Source organism: Haliotis rubra, unplaced genomic scaffold (genome assembly GCF_003918875.1).
Source record: "Haliotis rubra isolate DU_JTF1 unplaced genomic scaffold, ASM391887v1 Scf160, whole genome shotgun sequence".
NCBI lineage: Eukaryota > Metazoa > Mollusca > Gastropoda > Lepetellida > Haliotidae > Haliotis > Haliotis rubra.
In genome coordinates, this window is record NW_025765559.1 from 844,106 (window position 1) to 868,719 (window position 24,614).

A 24,614-nucleotide genomic window follows, 5' to 3' on the forward strand; every position below is an offset into this window, starting at 1 on the left:
TTGAAACAGAACTGGGGTGAACCAGTGAAACCCACAAACACAGGTATTGTACTGACAGACGTAGAAACAGAACTGGGTGAACCAGTGAAACCCACAAACACAGGTATTGTACAGACAGACGTAGAAACAGAACTGGGTGAACCAGTGAAACCCACAAACACAGGTATTGTACTGACAGACCTTGAAACAGAACTGGGTGAACCAGTGAAACCCACAAACACAGGTATTGTACTGACAGACAGAAACAGAACTGGGTGAACCAGAAACCCACAAAACAGGTATTGAACAGGCGGAAACAGAACTGGAGTGAAACCCACACACAGGTATTGTACTGACAGACCTTGAAACAGAACTGGGGTGAAACCCACAAACACGGGTATTGTACTGACAGACCTAGAAACAGAACTAGGGTGAAACCCAGAAACACAGGTATTGTACTGACAGACCTTGAAACAGAACTGGGGTGAACCAGTGAAACCCACAAACACAGGTATTGTACTGACAGACCTTGAAACAGAACTGGGGTGAAACCCACAAACACAGGTATTGTACTGACAGACCTAGAAACAGAACTAGGGTGAAACCCAGAAACACAGGTATTGTATTGACAGATCTGAAACAGAACTGGGTGAACCAGTGAAACCCACAAACACAGGTATTGTACTGACAGACGTAGAAACAGAACTGGGGTGAACCAGTGAAACCCACAAACACAGGTATTGTACTGACAGACCTTGAAACAGAACTGGGGTGAAACCCACACACAGGTATTGTACTGACAGACCTAGAAACAGAACTGGGGTGAACCAGTGAAACCCACAAACACAGGTATTGTACTGACAGACCTTGAAACAGAACTGGGGTGAACCAGTGAAACCCACACACAGGTATTGTACTGACAGACGTAGAAACAGAACTGGGGTGAACCAGTGAAACCCACAAACACAGGTATTGTACTGACAGACCTTGAAACAGAACTGGGGTGAAACCCACACACAGGTATTGTACTGACAGACCTAGAAACAGAACTGGGGTGAACCAGTGAAACCCACAAACACAGGTATTGTACTGTCAGACCTTGAAATAGATCTGGGATGAACCAGTGAAACCCACAAACACAGGTATTGTACTGACAGACCTTGAAACAGAACTGGGGTGAAACCCACACACAGGTATTGTACTGACAGACCTAGAAACATAACTGGGGTGAACCAGTGAAACCCACAAACACAGGTATTGTACTGACAGACCTTGAAACAGAACTGGGGTGAAACCCACACACAGGTATTGTACTGACAGACCTTGAAACAGAACTGGGGTGAACCAGTGAAACCCACAAACACAGGTATTGTACTGACAGACCTTGAAACAGAACTGGGGTGAAACCCACACACAGGTATTGTACTGACAGACCTAGAAACATAACTGGGGTGAACCAGTGAAACCCACAAACACAGGTATTGTACTGACAGACCTTGAAACAGAACTGGGGTGAACCAGTGAAACCCACAAACACAGGTATTGTACTGACAGACGTAGAAACAGAACTGGGTGAACCAGTGAAACCCACAAACACAGGTATTGTACAGACAGACGTAGAAACAGAACTGGAGTGAAACCCACACACAGGTATTGTACTGACAGACCTTGAAACAGAACTGGGGTGAAACCCACAAACACGGGTATTGTACTGACAGACCTAGAAACAGAACTAGGGTGAAACCCAGAAACACAGGTATTGTACTGACAGACCTTGAAACAGAACTGGGGTGAACCAGTGAAACCCACAAACACAGGTATTGTACTGACAGACCTTGAAACAGAACTGGGGTGAAACCCACACACAGGTATTGTACTGACAGACCTTGAAACAGAACTGGGGTGAACCAGTGAAACCCACAAACACAGGTATTGTACTGACAGACGTAGAAACAGAACTGGGGTGAACCAGTGAAACCCACAAACACAGGTATTGTACTGACAGACCTTGAAACAGAACTGGTGAAACCCACACACAGGTATTGTACTGACAGTGAAACTGGGGTGAACCAGTGAAACCCACAAACACAGGTATTGTACTGACAGACCTAGAAACAGAACTGGGGTGAACCAGTGAAACCCACAAACACAGGTATTGTACTGACAGACCTTGAAACAGAACTGGGGTGAAACCAGTGAAACCCACAAACAGGTATTGTACTGACAGACCTAGAAACAGAACTAGGGTGAAACCCAGAAACACAGGTATTGTACTGACAGACCTTGAAACAGAACTGGGTGAACCAGTGAAACCCACAAACACAGGTATTGTACTGACAGACCTTGAAACAGAACTGGGGTGAACCAGTGAAACCCACAAACACACAGGTATTGTACTGACAGACCTTGAAACAGAACTGGGGTGAACCAGTGAAACCCACAAACACAGGTATTGTACTGACAGACCTTGAAACAGAACTGGGGTGAACCAGTGAAACCCACAAACACAGGTATTGTACTGACAGACCTTAGAAACAGAACTGGGGTGAAACCCACACACAGGTATTGTACTGACAGACCTTGAAACAGAACTGGGGTGAACCAGTGAAACCCACAAACACAGGTATTGTACTGACAGACCTTGAAACAGAACTGGGGTGAACCAGTGAAACCCACAAACACAGGTATTGTACTGACAGACCTAGAAACAGAACTGGGGTGAAACCCACACACAGGTATTGTACTGACAGACCTAGAAACAGAACTGGGGTGAACCAGTGAAACCCACAAACACAGGTATTGTACTGACAGACCTTGAAACAGAACTGGGTGAACCAGTGAAACCCACACACACAGGTATTGTACTGACAGACCTTGAAACAGAACTGGGGTGAACCAGTGAAACCCACAAACACAGGTATTGTACTGACAGACCTTGAAACAGAACTGGGGGAACCAGTGAAACCCACACACAGGTATTGTACTGACAGACCTAGAAACAGAACTGGGGTGAACCAGTGAAACCCACAAACACAGGTATTGTATTGACAGACCTTGAAACAGAACTGGGATGAACCAGTGAAACCCACAAACACAGGTATTGTACTGACAGACCTTGAAACAGAACTGGGGTGAAACCCACACACAGGTATTGTACTGACAGACCTTGAAACAGAACTGGGGTGAACCAGTGAAACCCACAAACACAGGTATTGTACTGACAGACCTAGAAACAGAACTGGGGTGAACCAGTGAAACCCACAAACACAGGTATTGTACTGACAGACCTTGAAACAGAACTGGGGTGAAACCCACACACAGGTATTGTACTGACAGACCTTGAAACAGAACTGGGGTGAACCAGTGAAACCCACAAACACAGGTATTGTACTGACAGACCTAGAAACAGAACTGGGGTGAACCAGTGAAACCCACAAACACAGGTATTGTACTGACAGACGTAGAAACAGAACTGGGTGAAACCCACACACAGGTATTGTACTGACAGACGTAGAAACAGAACTGGGGTGAAACCCACACACAGGTATTGTACTGACAGACGTAGAAACAGAACCGGGGTGAAACCCACACCCAGGTATTGTACTGACAGACCTGGGTGAATCAGGTGTCTGAACCTAAGATCACAGGTTTATGAGTGAGTGAGTAAGTTTAGTTTTGCGCCGCTTTTAGCAATATTCCAGCAAATTCACGGCAGGGGACACCAGAAATGGGCTTCACACATTGTACCCATGTGGGGAATCAAACCCAGGTCTTTGGTGTGATGAGCAAACACTTTAACCACTAGGCTACTCCGCCACCCCTCACAGGTGTATGACACACCCAATGGATGTAACTCTGCACTGCATCACCTCACCTCAGCGTACACTGCACACATCTATTCATCCATATTCAATCTATTTGAAAATATATCACACAGTAAAAGTCTTTTCCTCCAAAAGAATACCCCGCATATTTCAAAGTTGCCAAAGCGATTAAAATAGCGGTTTGTGGAATGGCAGAACTCGGCATAGTTGATGCATTCTCCAAACAGTTTCTACACTGGCATACCTTTTCACATCCCCCACAACGAGGTACTATCAAGATGTACTGGAAGTTTTCGGGAGAAGTAAATAGAAGCAGGTGACCGGCTAAGCCAGAAGAACTAGGTGCCAATTCCATTTAAATTTAACACAAATTTATCAGATACAAATATGTCTTTCTCACCAAAAGCTACCAATGTTAACTTGCTGAGCATCTGTCGGAGAGCCTCATTATGACAAGTGTCACGTTATTATCTTCCTGTAATCATGGTCTTGAAGCAAGCTGTCATGGTTAACCAGCAGAGTGCAGTTTGATTCTGTATCTGTGTCTAAAGTAACAATGATTTCATCTTGAAATACGAACTTAGCCATTTCAATCTCAACATATCGTTAACACTCATTTCAAAAGGGCCTGGAACAAACAAAAATGAACTTAACCATTTTAATCTTAAACATGTCTTTAACACTTGTTACAAGAAAGACTGGAACAAATGTGATGGTATGTTAGTTGAGTGTGGAGAAAAGTTCATCTGGTGCAGGCCATCGGTGCTTTAACACTTTAATGTCATGTAAATGTTAGTAAGTGAGTGAGTTTAGATTTACGCCGCTTTTAGCAATATTCCAGCAACATCACGGAGGGGGACACCAGAAATGGGTTTCACACACTGTACCCAGGTGGGGAATCGAACCCGGGTCTTCGGCGTGATGAGCCAACGCTTTAACCACTAGCCTACCCCACCGCCCAGTGTCATGTACAATTGAGTGAGTGAGTTTTGTTTAACCCCGCTTTTAGCAATATTCCAGAAATATCACGGCTGAGGACACCAGAAATGGTGTCATGTACAAGGATGTAATATGGAGTCTTACAGTCAGCTGATCCTGGTGCAAGTAAGGGATGCAATATTTATTGACTAAAGTATAGGATATCAGTGCCTCCGCCTACCCACTCTGCAGGCTCCAACTCCTATGACTTTGGCAAAAATATGACGTGAAATGCATATAGAACATTTTCGAAACGACTAGTTCCTGTGATTTCAGCCAGATATTACACTTGTCACAGTCATTGTCACACAAACACAATAATTCATAATCCATTAATATCACCTTTGTTAGGCTGATGAGGGGATGGATCACAATCATTGATGAACCTGTGATAAGTATATATAGGGGTGGGTATTGCAGAGAATTTTCATATTGCGATATATTGCGATATGTATTGCAATATATTGCAAGAATTTCTTTTAACAAACAACTACTTATAATTGAGTTAATGCTTGATTTACAAAGCAAAAATACAACAAAATCATTATGCTTGATTTGGCTTTAATAAAAACTTTTAATCATGCAAAGTAAAAATGTAAATAATGTTTGGCACACATGAAACAAGGAAAAAAACAATTTATAGAACGGAAATATCCGAAGATTTCCGAATGTTAGGAAGTTTTCCGAATGCATGTCAAATACATATCGCAATACGTATCGTTTTCATGCCTGAACCGGTAAATACTGGTAAACCGGTTATATTGCGTAGCCCTAAGTATAGTCTACATAATGCAAAGAGATAGTGTTTTTTCAATAGCCGGTATGGTGAATGTCTCGATGCGAAGTTGGCATTTCATAGTAAAACACCACTTGGGCCTGGACCAGTTGCCGATGTATTTTATCCAGAACTGTTTCTCACTGTAAAAGTACATACATGGTGATACTGCATAGGAAGAGTTGCAAAGGAAGCATCAGTGGTGCCCCTTAGTCACGTAGCATCCACTGACATTAAATACAGCTGAATCCTTAACCCAACTGTAGCATGAGAGCTGGAGGGGCGGTGAGGAAGCCTAGTGGTTAAAGTGTTCCCTCGTCACGCTGAAGACCCGGGTTCGATTCCCCACATGGGTACAATGTGTGAAGCCCATTTCTGGTGTCCCCTGCTGTGATATTGCTGGAATATTTCTAAAAGTGGTGTAAAACATAACTCACTCATTCATGAGAGCTAGCATCCATTCCAGTCAGCTATTCCGTCTCCCACTGTTTCCACTCAGCTCCACATTACCAACACTTTCACTATTTTTAATTTGTAAAGACCTGGGCCTAGATTTTTAAAGCTGTCTTAGCGCTAAGATAGTCGTAAGTTAATGTTAATGTATGGCACTTACGACTATCTTAGCGCTAAGAGAGCTTCGAAAATCTGGACCCAGAACCCTACGCCACGATTTCCCTTCCAAACTACACTCCCACTCTCTCACCTCTGTAGGTATTCTTGGTCTGAGTACAGTGAGACCCCGGATACACAGACCCCAAATATCCGGAAACCTCGCCTTCGGTCAGTTTTCATAAAAAACAATCTCTTACGTTATAAAAGTGACTGTCTATAACGGATATGCGGTTTCCGTTCCCGGACAGTAAATTTTACAAACCAACCGGCTTAATCAACACAAAATTGACTCACTTATCCGCACGAAGCTTTAATCTACGGCTGACCGTGTGAAGTGCTAATCCGGATTAATGACCGATCAGCAGGTTATTGGTGGTGATTAGTTGGCCTATCTGGCAAAGAGTGAATTTTAATTGGCAAATCAAAATGACCATGCTGTTTTGGAAGTGATTTTAACCCCCAAGTGTATGCTGGCTACCATTTCAACACCTAAGCCTGGATGACAGAAATCCAGATATCCGGATATTCAGTTATCCGGACGATTTCCAGAAAAACAATGTGTCCGGATATCCGGGGTCTCACTGTACGTCCTTAGCAACTGATGCTGGTTGAACGATGCAACTCAGTGAATCGGCCGGTCAGGCTTGTGGGATTGGTTGATTGTGTGACCTGATTGTGCTCATAATATCAATCACCAGTATATCTGGACCAGATTCAATTGTTACAGGTCACTGTCATAACACCAGTAGGGATAACGCCAAGGGCAGAGTTTAACAAACGACAAATTATCACCTACCACTAAACAATTCAGGCCAATCCTCTAATTCCTACCCTGGCATACTAAAAACAATTACAACCCCACCTCAACCCCTACCCTGTCCCGACGGAAAACTCTTCCCTGTCCCCATCATTTACATACCTTTACCCCGCCACTACCTCCACCCAACCTACCAACCCTCAAACAGAAACACTAGAAGTACTGTTGAAAATAGAAAAAAACTGTTTTTTCACATTTATGTCTACAATTTAGGTTGTTAATATGTGAAAGTGTGAAATATCTGTTAAACTAAGTTTGGCCTAACTACACTCTCAGTGGGAGGGAGATAGGAAACGTAAAAGAAGGATTCTACTGAAGAGATATTAGTGCAGAAATGAGCAATGCGGGGTTTTCAAAGTCCAAAGCGACTTATTTGGAGCAGACCATGGCTTTATGCAAATTAGTGTGCGAAGATATTGTATAACAAATGACACATTTTGAATTTCCATTTTGAAATTAGACTTGGCTTCATTATAAAAGATAGCAGACGTAAAAAATAACAACTTTAATACTGAAACTATTAAGGATATAGATACCATTGAGTCTCACTATCACTATAAAAGAAACAGGTAGGAGGGGTCGTCTCAAAAGCAAAAACAAGACGGGTGTTGCTGACGGTAGTTGGGGTCAGGCTTCGAGATAGAGATATTAGCTAAGATTAGATAATCAATAGAGACATATTCAATACACATGAAAAAGCATAAAATATCTTTGAGATGACCCCTTGTGTCTGTGGGCAGCACGTGCATTCCATGCCAAGTGAGTCGACGGCTCGTCGTCATACCTGGCTGAGCGACCTAATTGCCATCTATAGTCTGATCTATTGTTTTCAGCAGCTATTCGTATTTTTCTAAGTTTTGCCCGATTTTACGAGTAAACATGCTTTTCTGGATATCCTATTATGCATCCCACTGAACGCCCAGTTAGGCCGATGTGGGTTATTTCAACATATGCTATTTGCAATTGTGTAATTTTCGGGATACAGAGTAACAGCCTAAAAACAGTACTTCCGACAGTACTTTAAGAAGTAACAATAATATGAGACAAATATGTTTCACAGATCTAAGAGATCACAGTTTAATCATAACACTTTAGATTTTCTCCCAAGGGTAAACTAAAGTACAAAAACCATCAATAATACATTTGATGTTTATTCTGAATAAAAGAATAAATATTTATCTCATTTCCAATAAAGACAGCAAGTGCTATTTACCAACAAAATGGAGTAAGGGAGGTAACTCAGTTTAGCCATCTGTAGACATGAAACTGATGCTGTATCATGTAAACACAGATTATTGCCTACTGTTGTCTTTAACCATACCAACATCATTCTTAAATCTAGACGATAATGATTACAGATTTAACAAGAAAATAAAATGTTTTCATCCAACACTGAATCAAATAATACAATCAAACCAGTACTGCAAAATTCCACAAAAAACACATTTGTTAGACATTTTTCTGGTTATCTTTGAAACACAAAGGGAGATTCCTCGTATCAGATCTCCTATTTGTTACTTATTATGTCATAAAATTAATTCAAGATTCTTTGTTGAGAAATAACCATCCATTAACAGACATTCCAATGCTAAAACCTGACCTAGTCATGGTATTTTAGATGACATTTCAGAGAGCATCAAAACTTCGCTAATTTCTACTGGTCTTTATGGATGCTTCAACTAATATAAAATATTGGCAGGAACGTAGCGTTTTTGCTTCTGGCTGACATTCCATCTTCAAAATGATCTCTTGAAGTCTCACACTATTAATTCCAAACATTAACTCAAGGCCATTTTTGCCAATGAATATTTATATTCCTGTCTTAATCCAAGGATACTGATGGGGCATCTCAAATTGACTTTCTTCACTCAAGTTGTAATGGTCTGACATTGGATAAAATCATTTCAAGAAATGGATCACAAGGCACTGACCAATACAAGGCGTAATTGATGACAAACATGGATGGGTTTTACCTTGTCAATCATTCAAATCAGTCAGTTGTTTCTTTAACCAGCAAACCTTGTGAGATTTTGTTACCTTATAATTTATGCCTCAAATCTTTTCTAATACATTTTTCTTGTTGATTAATGTTTTTCTGATGTTTTGTTGAGGCGTTTATGTGTATGTCGGTGTATTTAATAGGACTGTCATGATTCAGTTGTGCATTAAGTGAATATTCATAATTCAAGATGACTAGAACAGAATATTTATGAATATATATGTGGGTGAGAATGGTTTTGCGCTGCTTTTAACAATATTCCTGCAATATCACGGCGGGGGACACCAGAAATGGGCTTCATATATTGTACCCATGTGGGGAATTGAACCTGGATCTTCGGTGTGACAAGCAGACGCTTTAACCACACAGGGTCGCCAGTGTTTGATCGACTGACTGACTGACTGAGTTTAGTTTTACGCCGCTTTTAGCAATATTCCAGCAATATCACGGCGGGGGACACCAGAAATGGGCTTAACACATTGTGCCCACGGGGAATCGAACCCGGGTCTTCGGCGTGACAAATAACGCTTTAACCACTAGGCTACCCCACCGCCCCGTGTTTGATCGAAAGAGGGTTGACTAGACCAAAGATATCGCAACCTGAAGGGGGCTTTAGTGTTGCATAATTAAATTTGTCTGAATTTTTAATTTGCAAATTTGCCAAGAGTTGAAGGGGGATGAACTATGGGATGGTTAGTATTTGTTTTGTTTGATTTAATGTATTGTTTTTGTATCATTATTTTTTATGTTAGCACTAGTTGGTTATGTGGGATTATAGGCGACCTAAAAGGCCAGTTTTTATAAGAAATATGCCTAAGGCTTTGAAGGTTTGGGTGTTATTTAGTGGGCTTAGGAGTGTTTGGGTGTTAGGTGTGTGTTAGTGTCCAGCACCCAGTAGGTAGTAGTATACATATGTACATGTGAGGCATCAAAACTGATAAGATGACAAAGGTGGGCACTCAGAAGTACTGACGCTTGGATTACTCCTGGCATCTATTGTTCCACTGCTATTACCAATCAATGCCAATTACCTACTGATTTACTTCTATTGTTTAATGAGAGCAGACTGATCCACTGACCAGGGTAATGATGACATGACACTTTGAAGAGCTGCCTTAGTCATTGACCCTGTAGAAATGCCGTCCTCATCATCGTCAACATCCTCCTCCTCCTCCTCATTATCATCATCATCCCCCTCATAATCATCATCATCATCATTCAGCTACTCTTCCTCATCAGCAACAACGTCATCATCTACATCACAAATCATCAACATCTTCATCATCACTATCCTCCTCTTCTTCATCAGCATCAACTTCATGATCTACATCAACATCTTCATCATCATCATCATCACTATCCTCCTCTTCTTCATCAGCATCATCATCACCAACAACAACATCCACCCCCTTCTCATAATCACTATCCTCCTGCATCTACTCCTCCTCGTCATCATAACATTCATCAACATCTTCTGCTTCTTCATCCTCATCATCACCACCACCCACATCATCATCATCATCATCATCATCATCATCATCATCATCATCATCATCATCATCACACATTCATAATCATCTTCTTCATCATCATCATCATCACCACCACCCACATCATCATCATCATCATCATCATCATCATCGCCACCACCACCCTCATCATCATCATCACTACATTCATAAACATCTTCTTCATTCATCATCATCACCACCACCACCTGCATCATCATCATCATCATCATCATCATCACCACCACACCCGCATCATCATCATCATCACCACCACCACCTGCATCATCATCATCACTACATTCATAAACATCTTCTTAAATCATCATCTCATCATCATCATCATCATCATCATCATCATCATCACCACCACCATCACCATCACTATCATCCTCCAGCTACTCTTCCTCATCAGCACGAGCTTCATCATCAACATCTCCATCATCATCACTATCATCCTCTTCATCAGCATCAACTTCTTCATCATCATCATCATCATCATTATCACTTCAGTTAGTAAATTTATATGTAAGCCTCACTGGCAAAAACTGAATTAGTGTTTGTGATATAAAATGACCTAGACCTAGACCCATGACACCTACATTCATGAAAAAATATATGTCCTGCATAAACATAACACATATGATCCAAGAGCAGTGTTAAGAATGTAAACCTGTTTCCACCAATGAGACACTCATCATTCCCCACACATCAAATATGGTATTCTCAAGTTTAGCAAATTTCTGCTAAAAAAGAATCTTGAACCAAGGATATGTGTTCCTCTCATAAAAACCCCCAACATGTTCAGATATGTCATGAAAAACCAGATATATGTGTATATTTTTTCGACATGGGTTTTATCTATTACCAAAAAGACTGACATTCAGCTGTGTAATAAACACATTCAAGTGTAACTATTTACGTGCTATTAACACTAAAGAAAACTACATGTCAGTCTCTCTGTAAAGGTCTTTCCTCGTTCTGCTCAATACAAAGTAATTTTCAATAGTCCTGTACTGAGATAAACTATGCTTTGCACCAGAAGTACTGACATTCCGAACTAAGCAGTACAACTAACTTGTTCCGCGATTAAAGTGATTTCACTGTTAACAAATGTCATAATTGTGCAACAATAATCGGTAGGTATTTGTGCTATTTTGTGAGACGCCACCGTACTTTGAATGAACTGAATGGTCTCGACAAAACGCTAATATCCTACGATTCCCTTTTCATCTAGATGCCGTTTGGGGCTTTCAACAAAAGTAGGGTTTCACCTTTGACCTGAGGCTCTCATTACATCACATTGATGCCAGCTCAGAACCCTTGCATACTCGTCTATATTAACGTGTCAAAAATTAATAGGTGCTTGGGGTTTAATATTCAATTGAGACAAGGGTCAGGCATGGGGTGCGTGTATTGAGGGTTTGGGTTTGAAGTAGATAAGATCTGAACACATGAATGGATGGTCCTGCTGGGATTCTTCCCAAGATGCCGTTCTGCCGTCGCAGCATAATACACAAGCTTTAATTCCCTACAATACTTTCCGCCTTAGATAAAACCAACATTGTCGTCTGTGTCATTGTTGATGTCAATATAAGTACTGAAAATTGATCATGATTCATAATTACACTGAACCTCGTAGATCTACGTGTGGAAATACTTCACGCATCTAATGCATAAAACCTGTCCCTTAGTTCATTGTCCACACCCCCGGAGACAAAACAATCAAACACTAGCACTCGACAGGCATAATGGCCGTTCAGCCGCGGCACTCAAGCACTGTTCCCTTTCAATTTCCTTTCGAGTTTGTCGAAAAACATAGGAAATGTTTCCAACCACTGAGCATCAGCACCGGTTGACTCAAATGTCCCTCGTTGCCTGGGCATCTGTCAAAAGAATCTGAGTCAAAAAAGTTCGAAGGTCGAACAAGATGAGCGGGAATGACAGAGGTAAAAGGACTCCTCTAGGCTCATCCGCATGAAAAGAACTGTCGGAAATGACAAGGTGTCAGAAGTTTAATAGAGCTGGCAAGTTAATCTCTCTGGTACATCACACATAGGGCTTTGTTCAGCGATAAATGGAGGCGTAATATTAGGTAGCAAAAGCACAAATATGGCTAATAATCCGAATGGAAATATGTCAGAGCTGAACCTTTGCTAGATAATATTTGACTCCTCTTTTCTAAACAGCCAGTAATTAGTGTCACAGTGCGCCTCCTGCGGCTTGTAAATATATGGGAAGGTGGAAGTCTTTTCACTGATATCTACGTCTATTGTCGTCAATTTCATGTCATGTATATTCTGACACATGCTTGAATTTCTCAATGATTTTTCAAGAAATAAAGCATTTTTGTGGTTAACAGGAATGACAGTAATAATGGTGATAAAAAGTTCAATTGAATTTATACAACAGGACTTTTTTAGTTGATTGAAAAACATTAAATTCTGAAGAAATATATTGGAAAATGAATAACATTTCAAATTGTAAAGAACTCATTCCACAATGTTCTCCAATTATATTTTGTGTACATGGACTTTTTAAAAAATGCATAATCATATTCTTATTCACTCCTGCATAAAATAACCTGAAAATATATTTTAAAATAAAATTGAAACATATTTCTGAAATTTTAAAAGTGTAAACTATTCTGGGGCATGTTTCATTATATGTATGTTAAAGTGTAAACTATTCTGGGACATGTTGCATTATATGTATGTTAAAGTGTAAACTATTCTGGGACATGTTGCATTATATGTATGTTAAAGTGTAAACTATTCTGGGACATGTTGCATTATATGTATGTTAAAGTGTAAACTATTCTGGGACATGTTGCATTATATGTATGTTAAAGTGTAAACTATTCTGGGACATGTTGCATTATATGTATGTTAAAGTGTAAACTATTCTGGGACATGTTGCATTATATGTATGTTAAAGTGTAAACTATTCTGGGACATGTTGCATTATATGTATGTTAAAGTGTAAACTATTCTGGGACCTGTTTCATTATATGTATGTTAAAGTTTTAAACTATTCTGGGACCTGTTTCATTATATACTCCTCACAAAAAAATAAGCAACAAGTATTTTCAGTGTAATATCTTTATCAATTTCGATAGCAATTTTTGCCGACATGTTACTGAAAGGTAAATATTCAAAGAATACATAACCTTTAGTGACTGTCAAATTAATTTATCTGATAACATTGACAACATAACCCGAACACAACCACACTCAGAAACAACATGCAAAATGTGTGGGATGAATGTGCACCACTCTTCACACATGCACCCTGATCATTGTAAACCTACCTGTAATCATTCCTCTGGCACAACAAGCGGGTCCTAACTTCATTTTAATGGGTGATAATGCCCGTCCATGGATGATAATGGCCGAGAATGAGTTGTTAACGATGTTGTTTAGATCAACAACATCACACATATGGACTGGCCTGCAAGGTCACTTGATCTTAATCCCATTGAACATGCTTTACTGAACACTGCTTCACTGTCCAAAACTGACTTGAACCTTAATGTTAACATTTTGCTCCATCAATGCAGCACATTTTGCACGACTGTTTCTCGGGTACATGCTTTTGATGATTTGTAAGTCTATTATTGCTCAATACCATTTCATTTCATTTTGTTAATCGTGTGTATACATATTTAACCTTTCTATTGCATCATTCCATGATTTGAAATTTCAATAAATGAAAATGTAATGAGACTACAAATTTGTGTTGCTTAACTTTTTGTGAGGAGTATATGTATGTTAAAGTGCAGCCACACACTGGTAGTCAACAACAAAGAGAAAATCCCCAGGATAATTGTTTTATTTACACAGTGATTTCAACCGTACTTCCTTATGTGATTAATTTCTCAATATTTGTATGAAGTTTTATGGCCAAGCTGTTGCTTTTCAAAAGAGCATTGATGTCACAGGACACCCTCCTCTTAAAGCTGACACAGGGATTTGCCATTTTTGTTAAGCGCTTTTGACCAATACATAATTACAGCCTAATCTTCCTCATGTGTTGACTCATACATAATAACAACCTCATTTAGTTATTAAAAACTGGCAAAGGAAATTATCTGGTATTTAATTGACATGTGTGAGCAAACCAGATTTTGGAACTGATGAAAACAATTGCCACTGCTGTGATCAGAAAATCTCCAGTTGGATGTTTCGAGACTGTCAACACGCATTTTGGAATAAATACACAACAACCCTCTATAATAATCGTGAATGTCGTCAAGCAACGTTTTTCCTCCGATGACAGGTTGAGAGAGCGTTGAAGCTCTATAATTTAGTTAACGCTGGTTGATTTCGCAGGGAGTAATCAGTAGAGCAATGGACGAGCCAGACCTGCGTGCTTTGTAACCCACGGCTCATAAACTTTGGAACAAAGCAAAGGATTGCGCGGGTTAATGAATGCTGAACTATAAGTGGTAATTTCAGAATTAACAAACATGGGGAAATCATCAGCGCTCGTTTCAACGCAGGAAAACATAAAGTGAAAATGACAGGCGTACATTTTCTGTCACTCACGAGATGGAAGTTAATGATGAGACAGCTCAGGTCAGATACGACCCAGGACTTGTAGCATTCTTTCAACTACCTGTGTTTAACGACATGTTTGGTTGGTACACTTCAAACGCACCCAGTACACAGCAGGTCACCTTCAACTAAACCAAGGTGATTCCGAGCACATTAACTCTCATCACGGAAAATGATCAAAATTAAAGTTGTCTTGTTGCCGATTTAATTAAACCCAACTGAGCAGAAAACAGTTATCATGACTGGCTGCAAAATACACCTCGGGCAGATGAAATTTCAAAAGTGCAAAATTTATGTGCCCAAGCCTAGTTTAAAAGCATTAAACACTTCTTGTGGAAAATGACATTTATTCTGTTTTAATGGAAAAAAATCACTGCAAAATGATTACAAGTAAAAGGTAATTCAAGTTTAGCTCTTCCAGAAACGATTTTCATGTTTGAGGTGATGGTAAAAATAAACTGTCAGAATATTTGAAAACGAAATGAAACAGTGAACAATGTTGAAAAGATAAATAAAAGAATATGAAACAAAGTTTAAAACAAACTGCTTTGTGATGACTGACTGAGTTTGGTTTTACGCCGCTTTTAGCAATATTCCAGCAACATCACGGCGGGGGACACCAGAAATGGGCTTCAAACATTGTGCCCATGTGGGGATTCGAACCCGGGTCTTCGGCGTGACGAGCCAACGCTTTAACCACTGGGCTACCCCATTGCCCCGCTTTGTGATGAACAGAAATGGGCAAAAAAATTTTAACTGTGATTATGTTTACACAATTTCAGCAACATTCCAGCCATATCAGATTAGAAGAAATAGGTACCGGTACCTTGTACCTATGTGATGAATCCAACCTCGGCTTTGATGTAACAAGTGAATGGTCTAACCATGGGGCTAACCCACCATCTAATGGTGCATATCATACAGCATAAACAGAAAGTTGGAAATTAGAACACAACTGGTGAGTTTTCTCATGTTTCTTTTAGAATTGTTTTATATACATTGAAAACAGCTTATGTTGATATTATAACCTTTATCTTTACTTTCTGTTTTTAGAGGGAGGGAGTTATATTTCAAATAATAAACAGCTGATGCTAGCACACAGTTAACTTTATACATGGCTCAGCAATATAAAGATATTACTCTATAAAAATAAGAATTGGAGAAGTATGATATTTGACACCTAAATATGTAAACTTCCAATGTAACACCATTATCCCTTATGCATGAAGACATGTATCTAGAGTAAAACAGAATCAGGAATATCTCAGCTTCTGCTTTCAGCCATATTCTCGTTAGCCTTTTCAGCCGTACGTTAATAACATTAACAGAATCTCATATTGAAACTGTATATTTCTGGAACCAGCTTATTTCTTTGGAAACTTAAAACGATGAGAGCATATTTTCTCAGAAATCATAGGAAGCTTGTACAAGATTGATATTAATGACTAGTTTTTGTTCTGAAGCTGTAACTTGAATCAGAAACTTTCTGGACTGTACTGTAGTGGTGGTCCGATTAATTGAAATAATCGAAGATTGGTCACAGTGACCAAACGACCAAGCCATCGATTTTCTCATAATCGAACATAAACGATTTTTGAACTACTTTTTTAGTCTTTGAAGTACTTGACAATGGAACATATCTTTGAAGTTGTCAGTGCCTGAAAACGTGTTTAATTTTTAGAAAACTCACTTCACTAACTGAAAAGCCATGACTGAATATTTCTTGAAGATTCCAGAATGTTTATGTTCATGATATATAAGTCATCACTTTAAAGTAGCAAGTTGAATCATGTTATACATATCTGCAATAACAACCTGGATAGGAAAATCTGAAAAATGACGTGGGTGAGTGAGTGAACTCTATAATCGATAGAGTCTGGACCAATTAGATCAGTGCTTGAACAAATGACCAGGTCAACAAAGAAAGAAAATAAAAAAAATCTTACTGGTCAATCTTATTGACCAAATCTCAATTTTACAGCAAGTGTGGGGAGACTAAAAGCATTTGGTTCTATACCCATACATAATTACAATGCCCTGTGAGAATTACTTTCCTTATAGCCTTAGGTCAACAATATTCTTTGAATAAAACAGTAAAAACCTGAGAAATATGTGAATAGAAGAAAAATCGACATAGTGCATATTGCATATGCAGATACTGAATACCGTATATTACCGTCTATAAGCCGACCCCATGGAAAGACGACCCCCAAACTTGACCCTTAAAATCAGTGTCAAAATGGTATGTTTCGTGCATAAGTTGATCCCCCGCGATGGGGTCCTAATCGCGGCAAACACAGACAACAGACAACTGGCAGTTACCAATAATTATAACTTTGGTCCACATTATTCAAAGAATTCACAATCATATATCAGTGTAGGAAAGATGTAGAAAATCTAGCCTGTCCACAGGACTGGCAGGTCAAATTTTTTACCAGTCCTGCCAAAATCTAGCCTGTCCTCCAAATATAAATAAAACACCTTCGGCAGTAAATATTCAAAATGGTTATAATCATTATATATATGTCATTGGTTTGCTAAAATTGACCCGACATGAGGACGGACTAGATATTTTTTTAACCCGTCCTCCACAAAATTCACCCCTCTCGGACGTTGGGACGGGCTTTTAACCCGTCCTCCACAAAATTCACCCCTCTCGGACGTTGGGATGGGCTATCTTTCCTACACTGCATATATATTGTGTCTACTCACGGATCGAAACGAAGTGTAGATGACAGAAAATGCATAATATATTTTGTTTCTCTAAATATCATATTTATTGTAGCAACAAACTGGCTTGCTTATTTTACCCCATTCAACAATCACGAACTGATTACCGCCTCGTTTTCTATTGACTGCTAGTTTACAGTAACATCGGTAAAAATGTGTGAATTTAAATGGCTTCCGTATTTTACCCCATTCCATGTGCATACAACTTCTGCTTACCACGTTCATGAGGGTCTGTATAACCTTAGTGTTGATTATATATATTTGACATAAAAACTGTAATTAAAATTACACAATGCTAGGTTATATTTCTTTGGGTTAAATAATAGTACTCTGTATTATATTTTACTGACGACTGCGTCAGAATATTCGTCCCGTTATATTATTGTGCATGTTTGAGCTTGTTCGCTGCTGATTGCTATTTCCGGCTCAAATACACACGGTAATCTTAATCTTAATTAATTTATAGAGCAAAAACTGTAATTAACATTACACAATGCTAGGATATATTTCTTTGGGTTAAATAATATAACTTTAGTTTTTATTCTGTCTGCCTTAAGTTAATTCGAAAACACTCTGAAGAAATCATCTGAGATGCTGCAAGGATGAGGTGTAAGGGAAGTAACTCTGCCTGTCTCTGACAACAACAAAAAGTTCAGTGTGAGTGGAACAACAAGAGTTCAAATCCATTGTGTACAGGAGAATAGTATATAGGCTATTTCTTCCAAACCCAAACCCAAATGAAACTTTTACAAATTATGCAAAGAGCTCACTTACAGTTTGGGAATATATGGATTAATGATCTCATCTGCAAGTCATCTCTGAGTTCACAACAACTGCCTAAGATATTCCATAACTTTAACCGTTTTATTTTTATATTTTATGGGGGATTGTTGGTTGGGTTTTGTTTTGTTGTTTTTTGTTGTTGTTATTTTTGCTGTTTTTGTTTGTTTGTTTGGTTTGGTTTGGTTTGGTTTGGTTTGGTTTGGTTTGGTTTGGTTTGGTTTGGTTTGGTTTGGTTGGTTGGTTGGTTGGTTGGTTGGTTGGTTGGTTGGTGGGGGTTGTTGGGGTGTGTGGTTTGTTTGGTTTTTTTTGGGGGCTTTTTTCAAATTTAGATGTTTACAAATCTGTCTTAAACAAATATTGAAAAAAAATAAACATTTTTTTTTCCCCCAGCAAAATTAGGCATATCCTTTAACGTCTGAAATCATGTCAATCATTGGTTCCAAGATAATTTGTTTTGTACCATGTCATATAAATCAGTGCAAAACAGTGATTGGGTCAAGAGTGAGGGTGGTTGGTTTACAACAACAAGGGTACTCAGTCACCTATATGTCACAGAAAGGGCCGAAGTAAGGATTTAACCTAACGTAATGATTTAATCTTAACTGGCATCACAAATGAGTATGTGCTGATACATCCACTAATATAATGGTCTGTGAAGATCTGGGTTAGAATTCGGGAACCCATGTTTGTCAGAACACTAACGGAATTGGATGGTCAGGCTCATATACCAAAAGCATACATCAATGCTCATGCTGTTGATCACTGGATTGTCTCAGGACACTATTTAAATGGAAAAATCAGTCATTTGATTGTCTCGTCCAGACCGGATTATTTACAGACCTCCGCCATATAGCTGGAATATTGCTGAGTAAGGCGTTAAGCAACAAACAGACAGAAACATTGCCATGGTGATGCTTAGATTCGGACCCATGGTTTCTGGCATTGCAAGTAAGCAACTCTGCCAAGAAACTTCTGTCACCTTAGAAGATGGGACCATCCCCAACTGGGTCCAAGGTGTTAGTCATGATGCAATTCAGACATAAAATTACAACAATTCATTTCTTGTTGTCTGGACTTTAAAGAACTTTTTGACCATCGAAACAGGAAAACCACATTCCTACTGGAACGTTTTTTCATTATACCTATATTCCTCAAACAAATAGAATGTCTGAAATCATGTCTTGATGTCCACAGTTTAATGTAACAAAAATACTGCTGACAGTAACATTCAGCCAAACTAAAGAAATAATAACTTAAATGAAATTCTGTAAGTGTTGAAACCATGGAAACTCACCTTCCCTCATGCTGGTGGGTCCACAGTCTTTGACAGGAGATTCCACCATGGCGTCGGCCAATGTCTCACGGAGACGATCTTCCTCCTCTTCACTGCTCCGGGGCTGGCGGACCAGGTTCGACTCCGCCCACCCGCACAGAACATCACTCAGATTCGGAGACTGGTCAAAACTTCCTGCATCATGAAGTCATTGGTTTACAATCAACCTTAGAAACATTTGTAGCAAACAAAGGCATGTTCAGTAGCATTTGGAGTGAGTGAGTGAGTGAGTGAGTGAGTGAGTTGGGTTTTAAGCTGCACTATATTCCAGCTATATGGCAGCAGTCTGTAGATAATCGAGTCGGGACCAGACAATCCAGTGATCAACAGCATGAGCATCGATTTACGCAATTAGGAACCGATGACATGTGCCAACCAAGTCATCGAGCCAGACCACTTGTGAACATATCAACTTTGTCAGACCACTCGATGAAATATACAGGTTACTTGACAACATTAACAAAATATCCTCTATATATATGCACCATTATCATACTGACTGAACTTCTGCTTCCAAGAAAGATCTCCTATATTGCTGATAGACTGGTACTACATGGGATAGGTCTGTGGCTGACTATCAGGCCATGCTATTGTAGCAACCATGAAAGTTCTGAGTTCCATTATGGGATTCGAACTCAGACACCCTGTCCACATCACCAAAGATGTTAACCACATAATCTGTGTTATGCCACCTTGCTCTGCTACAAACCCCCCCAACAGAAGGCATGTCCCTGGCCACAGAGAGGGGTACTGAGATATTCTGCTCAAATTCAATTTTAGCATGCTCAGCCACACGTTGGGTATCAAGGTAGCGTCCATAAACGTCTCAGTCCTGTACTGGAATTTAAATCATAGGCCCAATCGGACCCCTTCAACAAGCTGACATGCTCACTATGGAATCAATTAGATTGACTGATTACTGTTTAAAGCTGCATTCAGCAATATTCCAGCTATGTGGCGGCTGTCTGTAAACAATCGAGTCTGGACCAGACAATCCAGTGATCAACATCATGAGCATTGATCTTACCAATTGGGAACCGATGATATGTGTCAACCAAGTCAGCGAGCCTGACCACCCGATCCCGTTAGTCGCCTCTTATGACAAGCATGGGTTACTGGAGACCAAGTCTAACCCAGACAACACGTGTAACTAAAGGGTACACCTGAGACCTGTTTTTGGCCCCCTGTGACTGGGTGACTGATGTCAGAGGTGTAAAATAATACCACTCTTCCATGCGGCCATGTTTTCACATGTTTTACATATTTGTCCTTCAATGGCTATCAAGAATATCCCCATACACCTGTTTCCCCATGTCCATCAATATCAAACTGTGAGTAGGACAGGTCATTAACCATAGAAGTCAAAATCTACTGAAAAATTTCCCTGGGGTATTCTAAGACAGTGTAACACTACATTGTAAAAATACAACTGACATTTTGGTGGATACAATGGTTGCTTGACTGATTGTGTGTGTGATCAACCTACTGAGTGTTAAACATCTATCCCAATAACTCCCGTCCCATGTTCGGAGAACAAAATTGATTATATCCTTTATCAAGATAATGAACTGTATGTATATATTTGTTTTAATGAATTTCTCAACAATCTTTTTAATCAATTTTTGATTATTACATATATTTACTACATACAGTAAGTTCTTAGTTTCAGACAGACAGTATTTATTCAGTAAAGAGACCCTCGCCCATAATACAATCAGACTGACACTGTGTTTAGTGGTCGCGTAAAACAACTCTGCAGCTCTATGTCCTGGAGTTTCTCAATTTCTGTACATTGTATAAGTATATCCAACATTGTATATGACAGCATCATTTTTGCTTTGCAAAAGATTTACGACAGAGTAATGAGTAGGTGATTCTTTAGTGAACTTTGTTATATATTTCGTTCTAAGTATATCGTAGGCATTACAAATAAATAGTACATGATATTCATTTTCTATATAATGCTGGCGTCTGGCTTTACAAAAAAGGACATAGCCTTTCATTATATTCAATTCCATTATACCTGCCACATTCAACAGCCGTATTAAAATTACTGCATCTAAACCTTGATGTAAGTTGTATATTGTAAGTTGTTAGTTTCCTTCAGTTTCAACAGTGCATGTTTACTTAATGTGACCTACTACCTGCCCCAGAAGCTCCATGCTGATTGGCCAAGCTAACACCTTTGTTAACCTGTCATTACAATGTATGCTTTGATCATCATGCTTACTTCCGCAGTTAAAGCGTTCGCTCGTCACGCCGAAGACCCGGGTTCGATTCCCCATATGGGTACAATGTGTGAAGCCCATTTCTGGTGTGCCCCACCGTGACATTGCTGGAATATTGCTAAAAGCGGCGTAAAACCATACTCACTCATTCTTTTTTGACAGACATGTACTGATCATCACAATGAAAGTCACCACCTTACATGAGCTAGTTAAATCTCCATAATCTACATATTGTTTTGCAGTGAAATGATACAGTATCTTATAATTGTCTTATTAAATATACCGAATGCATGTAATATAAACATAGGTTATATATTTTTACTTTAATCTTCATGAAGTGAGCTAAATGACCATAAACTACCACCAAAGAATATTATTTCCAACAAATGTGTAATTATCGTTTACTTCCAGAATCTCTTTTAAGCTTTTCTAAATAGTGTTTGTAAGTTACAGATTCAAATGTAATATATGCAAATGATTATTAATAGGCTGGGTGTGTTATTGTGTTAACATGTTAAATGTCAGCTAGTGTGTTTCATCTATGTATTATTCATGTAGGCTATTGAATACAGCAGTAGGGAACGACAGCTTGTTCAGCTTGACCTGAGCTACTCTACATATGCATGACCCGGGAGGTCAAATGGCACAAACGGCAGGTTGAGTTCATTAAATAGGGGAGCAGAGAATGTTGTTCTAGTTCTATTCAGCCTAGGGTTGTACTGGAAACACCAGTTGCTGCTGCTGCTCGCTGCCTAAAGCCGAATCGGAAACATTAAACCATCTGTAGCTTCTTTTAAAGAAAGTTAGGACAATTTCTCGACACTGAGATGTCAAACGGCGACCTTGTCTCAGCTGTTCGGACATGTTGACAATCAACGGACAAAGGTGCACCCCTTCACAATAATAGACCCAACCAGTTGTGACGCGGTCACGCAATGCATTAGTATTCACTTGATCAGGTCAAGCTGAACAAGCTGTACTCACTGGTATCTCCTACAGGGAAAGCATTGAAATGTTCATATTTGTCTTGGACTCCATGTTTTGGTTTGGTTTGGTTTGTCTGATGTTTTATGCCACAATATTCCAGATATGTGGCTGCAGTCTGTAAATAATTTAATCTGGACCAGACAATCCAGTGATCAACTGCATGAGCATCGATCTACGCAATTTGGATACGATGGCATGTGTCAACCATGAACCAAGTCAGCAAGCTTGACTACCCGATCCCATTAGTCGCCTCTTACGACAAGCATGGGTGGTTGAAGACCAATTCTAGCCAGGATCTTCACAGGGAGCATATGTACATTCTATATTTTATCATCATATGTTAGTGAATTATATATCTTATTCTGTCACAAAATATTGTAGATTTTTATACTGAATATATATGGATAATGTATAAATTTTGTCGGGTTTTCAGTTCTTGAAGAGAATCTTCATTAGGGTACATGTATGCATTTTGTGCTGGTGAAAATATCTGGTGACAGTTGTAACAATGTTTCAGTAAAATATATTGTATAATAAAGAAACTTGTGCAGGTAGTCATAAGCACACCTGACCCATCTCATCATGCATTCTGCTGACGATCCAAATTGTGGGGAGGTGGGTGGTGCCACCAAAAGATAGGGAAGTGGGTGGTGTCACCCCAAGGAAGAATCTCTTCAAAGAATTGAAAACCCCTGCAGGTTTGGCTACTTTCTTTTCAGAAGAGGTCTTCCTTGGGGTACAACATATATACCTTTATGCTGACTCCCATCGAAACATGATCTTATCTCTATGGAGACGTTTTCAACATAGTTGAACACGAGATTTGCCTCAGACAGTGACGTCATGTCAGCAAGACAACCACATTTGACTGATCCATCTAAGGAATCGATTGCTGATGGCAAGTTTGACTGCTAGGATATTCCTGGCTTTCGTCCAGTCAGTTCCAGGACTGTACGGAACCAACTAAGGGAGAACAACATCTGGCCCTGACGGCCTGCAATACGTCCAATGTTGCTCCAAGGTCACCAACAGGCACATGTTGACTGGAGCAGACATAGCCATAGGCACCCCTGTCCCATCTCATCATGCCTTCTGCTGACTATCAACATCAGAGAACTGAATTGTGGGGAGGTGGGTGGTGCCACCCCACGGAAGACTATCTTCAAAGTCCGCAGTCTAGAATACCAATTGTCCGACTTCCATTTTTGTGGAAGCCGCAGTGGCTGAGTGGTCTATGCGTCTGACTTAGTGTGCTGGCAATTAGGTGCCTGACTCTGAGGGTGTGGGTTCGAATCCCGGATGGGACTCAAACCAAAAAGTACTAGAATCTGCACTTTACTAAGAAAGTGTAACCCCATATATACTGGACAAAATAAGTTAGGGATATTGGTATTTTTATGATTAATATTTTATCCGTGTGTCAATGAATAAATAGATCATTATTCATAATTTCAAAATTTACGAATATCCCTTACTAATTTTGTCCAGTATATAACATATCTTCA

The 24,614-nt window shown here is 39.6% G+C and overlaps 1 protein-coding gene across 1 annotated transcript in view; it reads right to left on the reverse strand.

Annotated features, from left to right (window-relative positions):
- Positions 1-24,614, reverse strand: part of LOC124271425 (BCAS3 microtubule associated cell migration factor-like) — a 93,736-nt gene that overhangs the window by 11,246 nt on the left and 57,876 nt on the right. Inside the window, exon 22 of the mRNA XM_046706578.1 lies at positions 19,856-20,029. Within this exon, the coding sequence (XP_046562534.1) occupies positions 19,856-20,029 (174 nt within the window). The remainder of the gene's footprint in view (positions 1-19,855; positions 20,030-24,614) is intronic.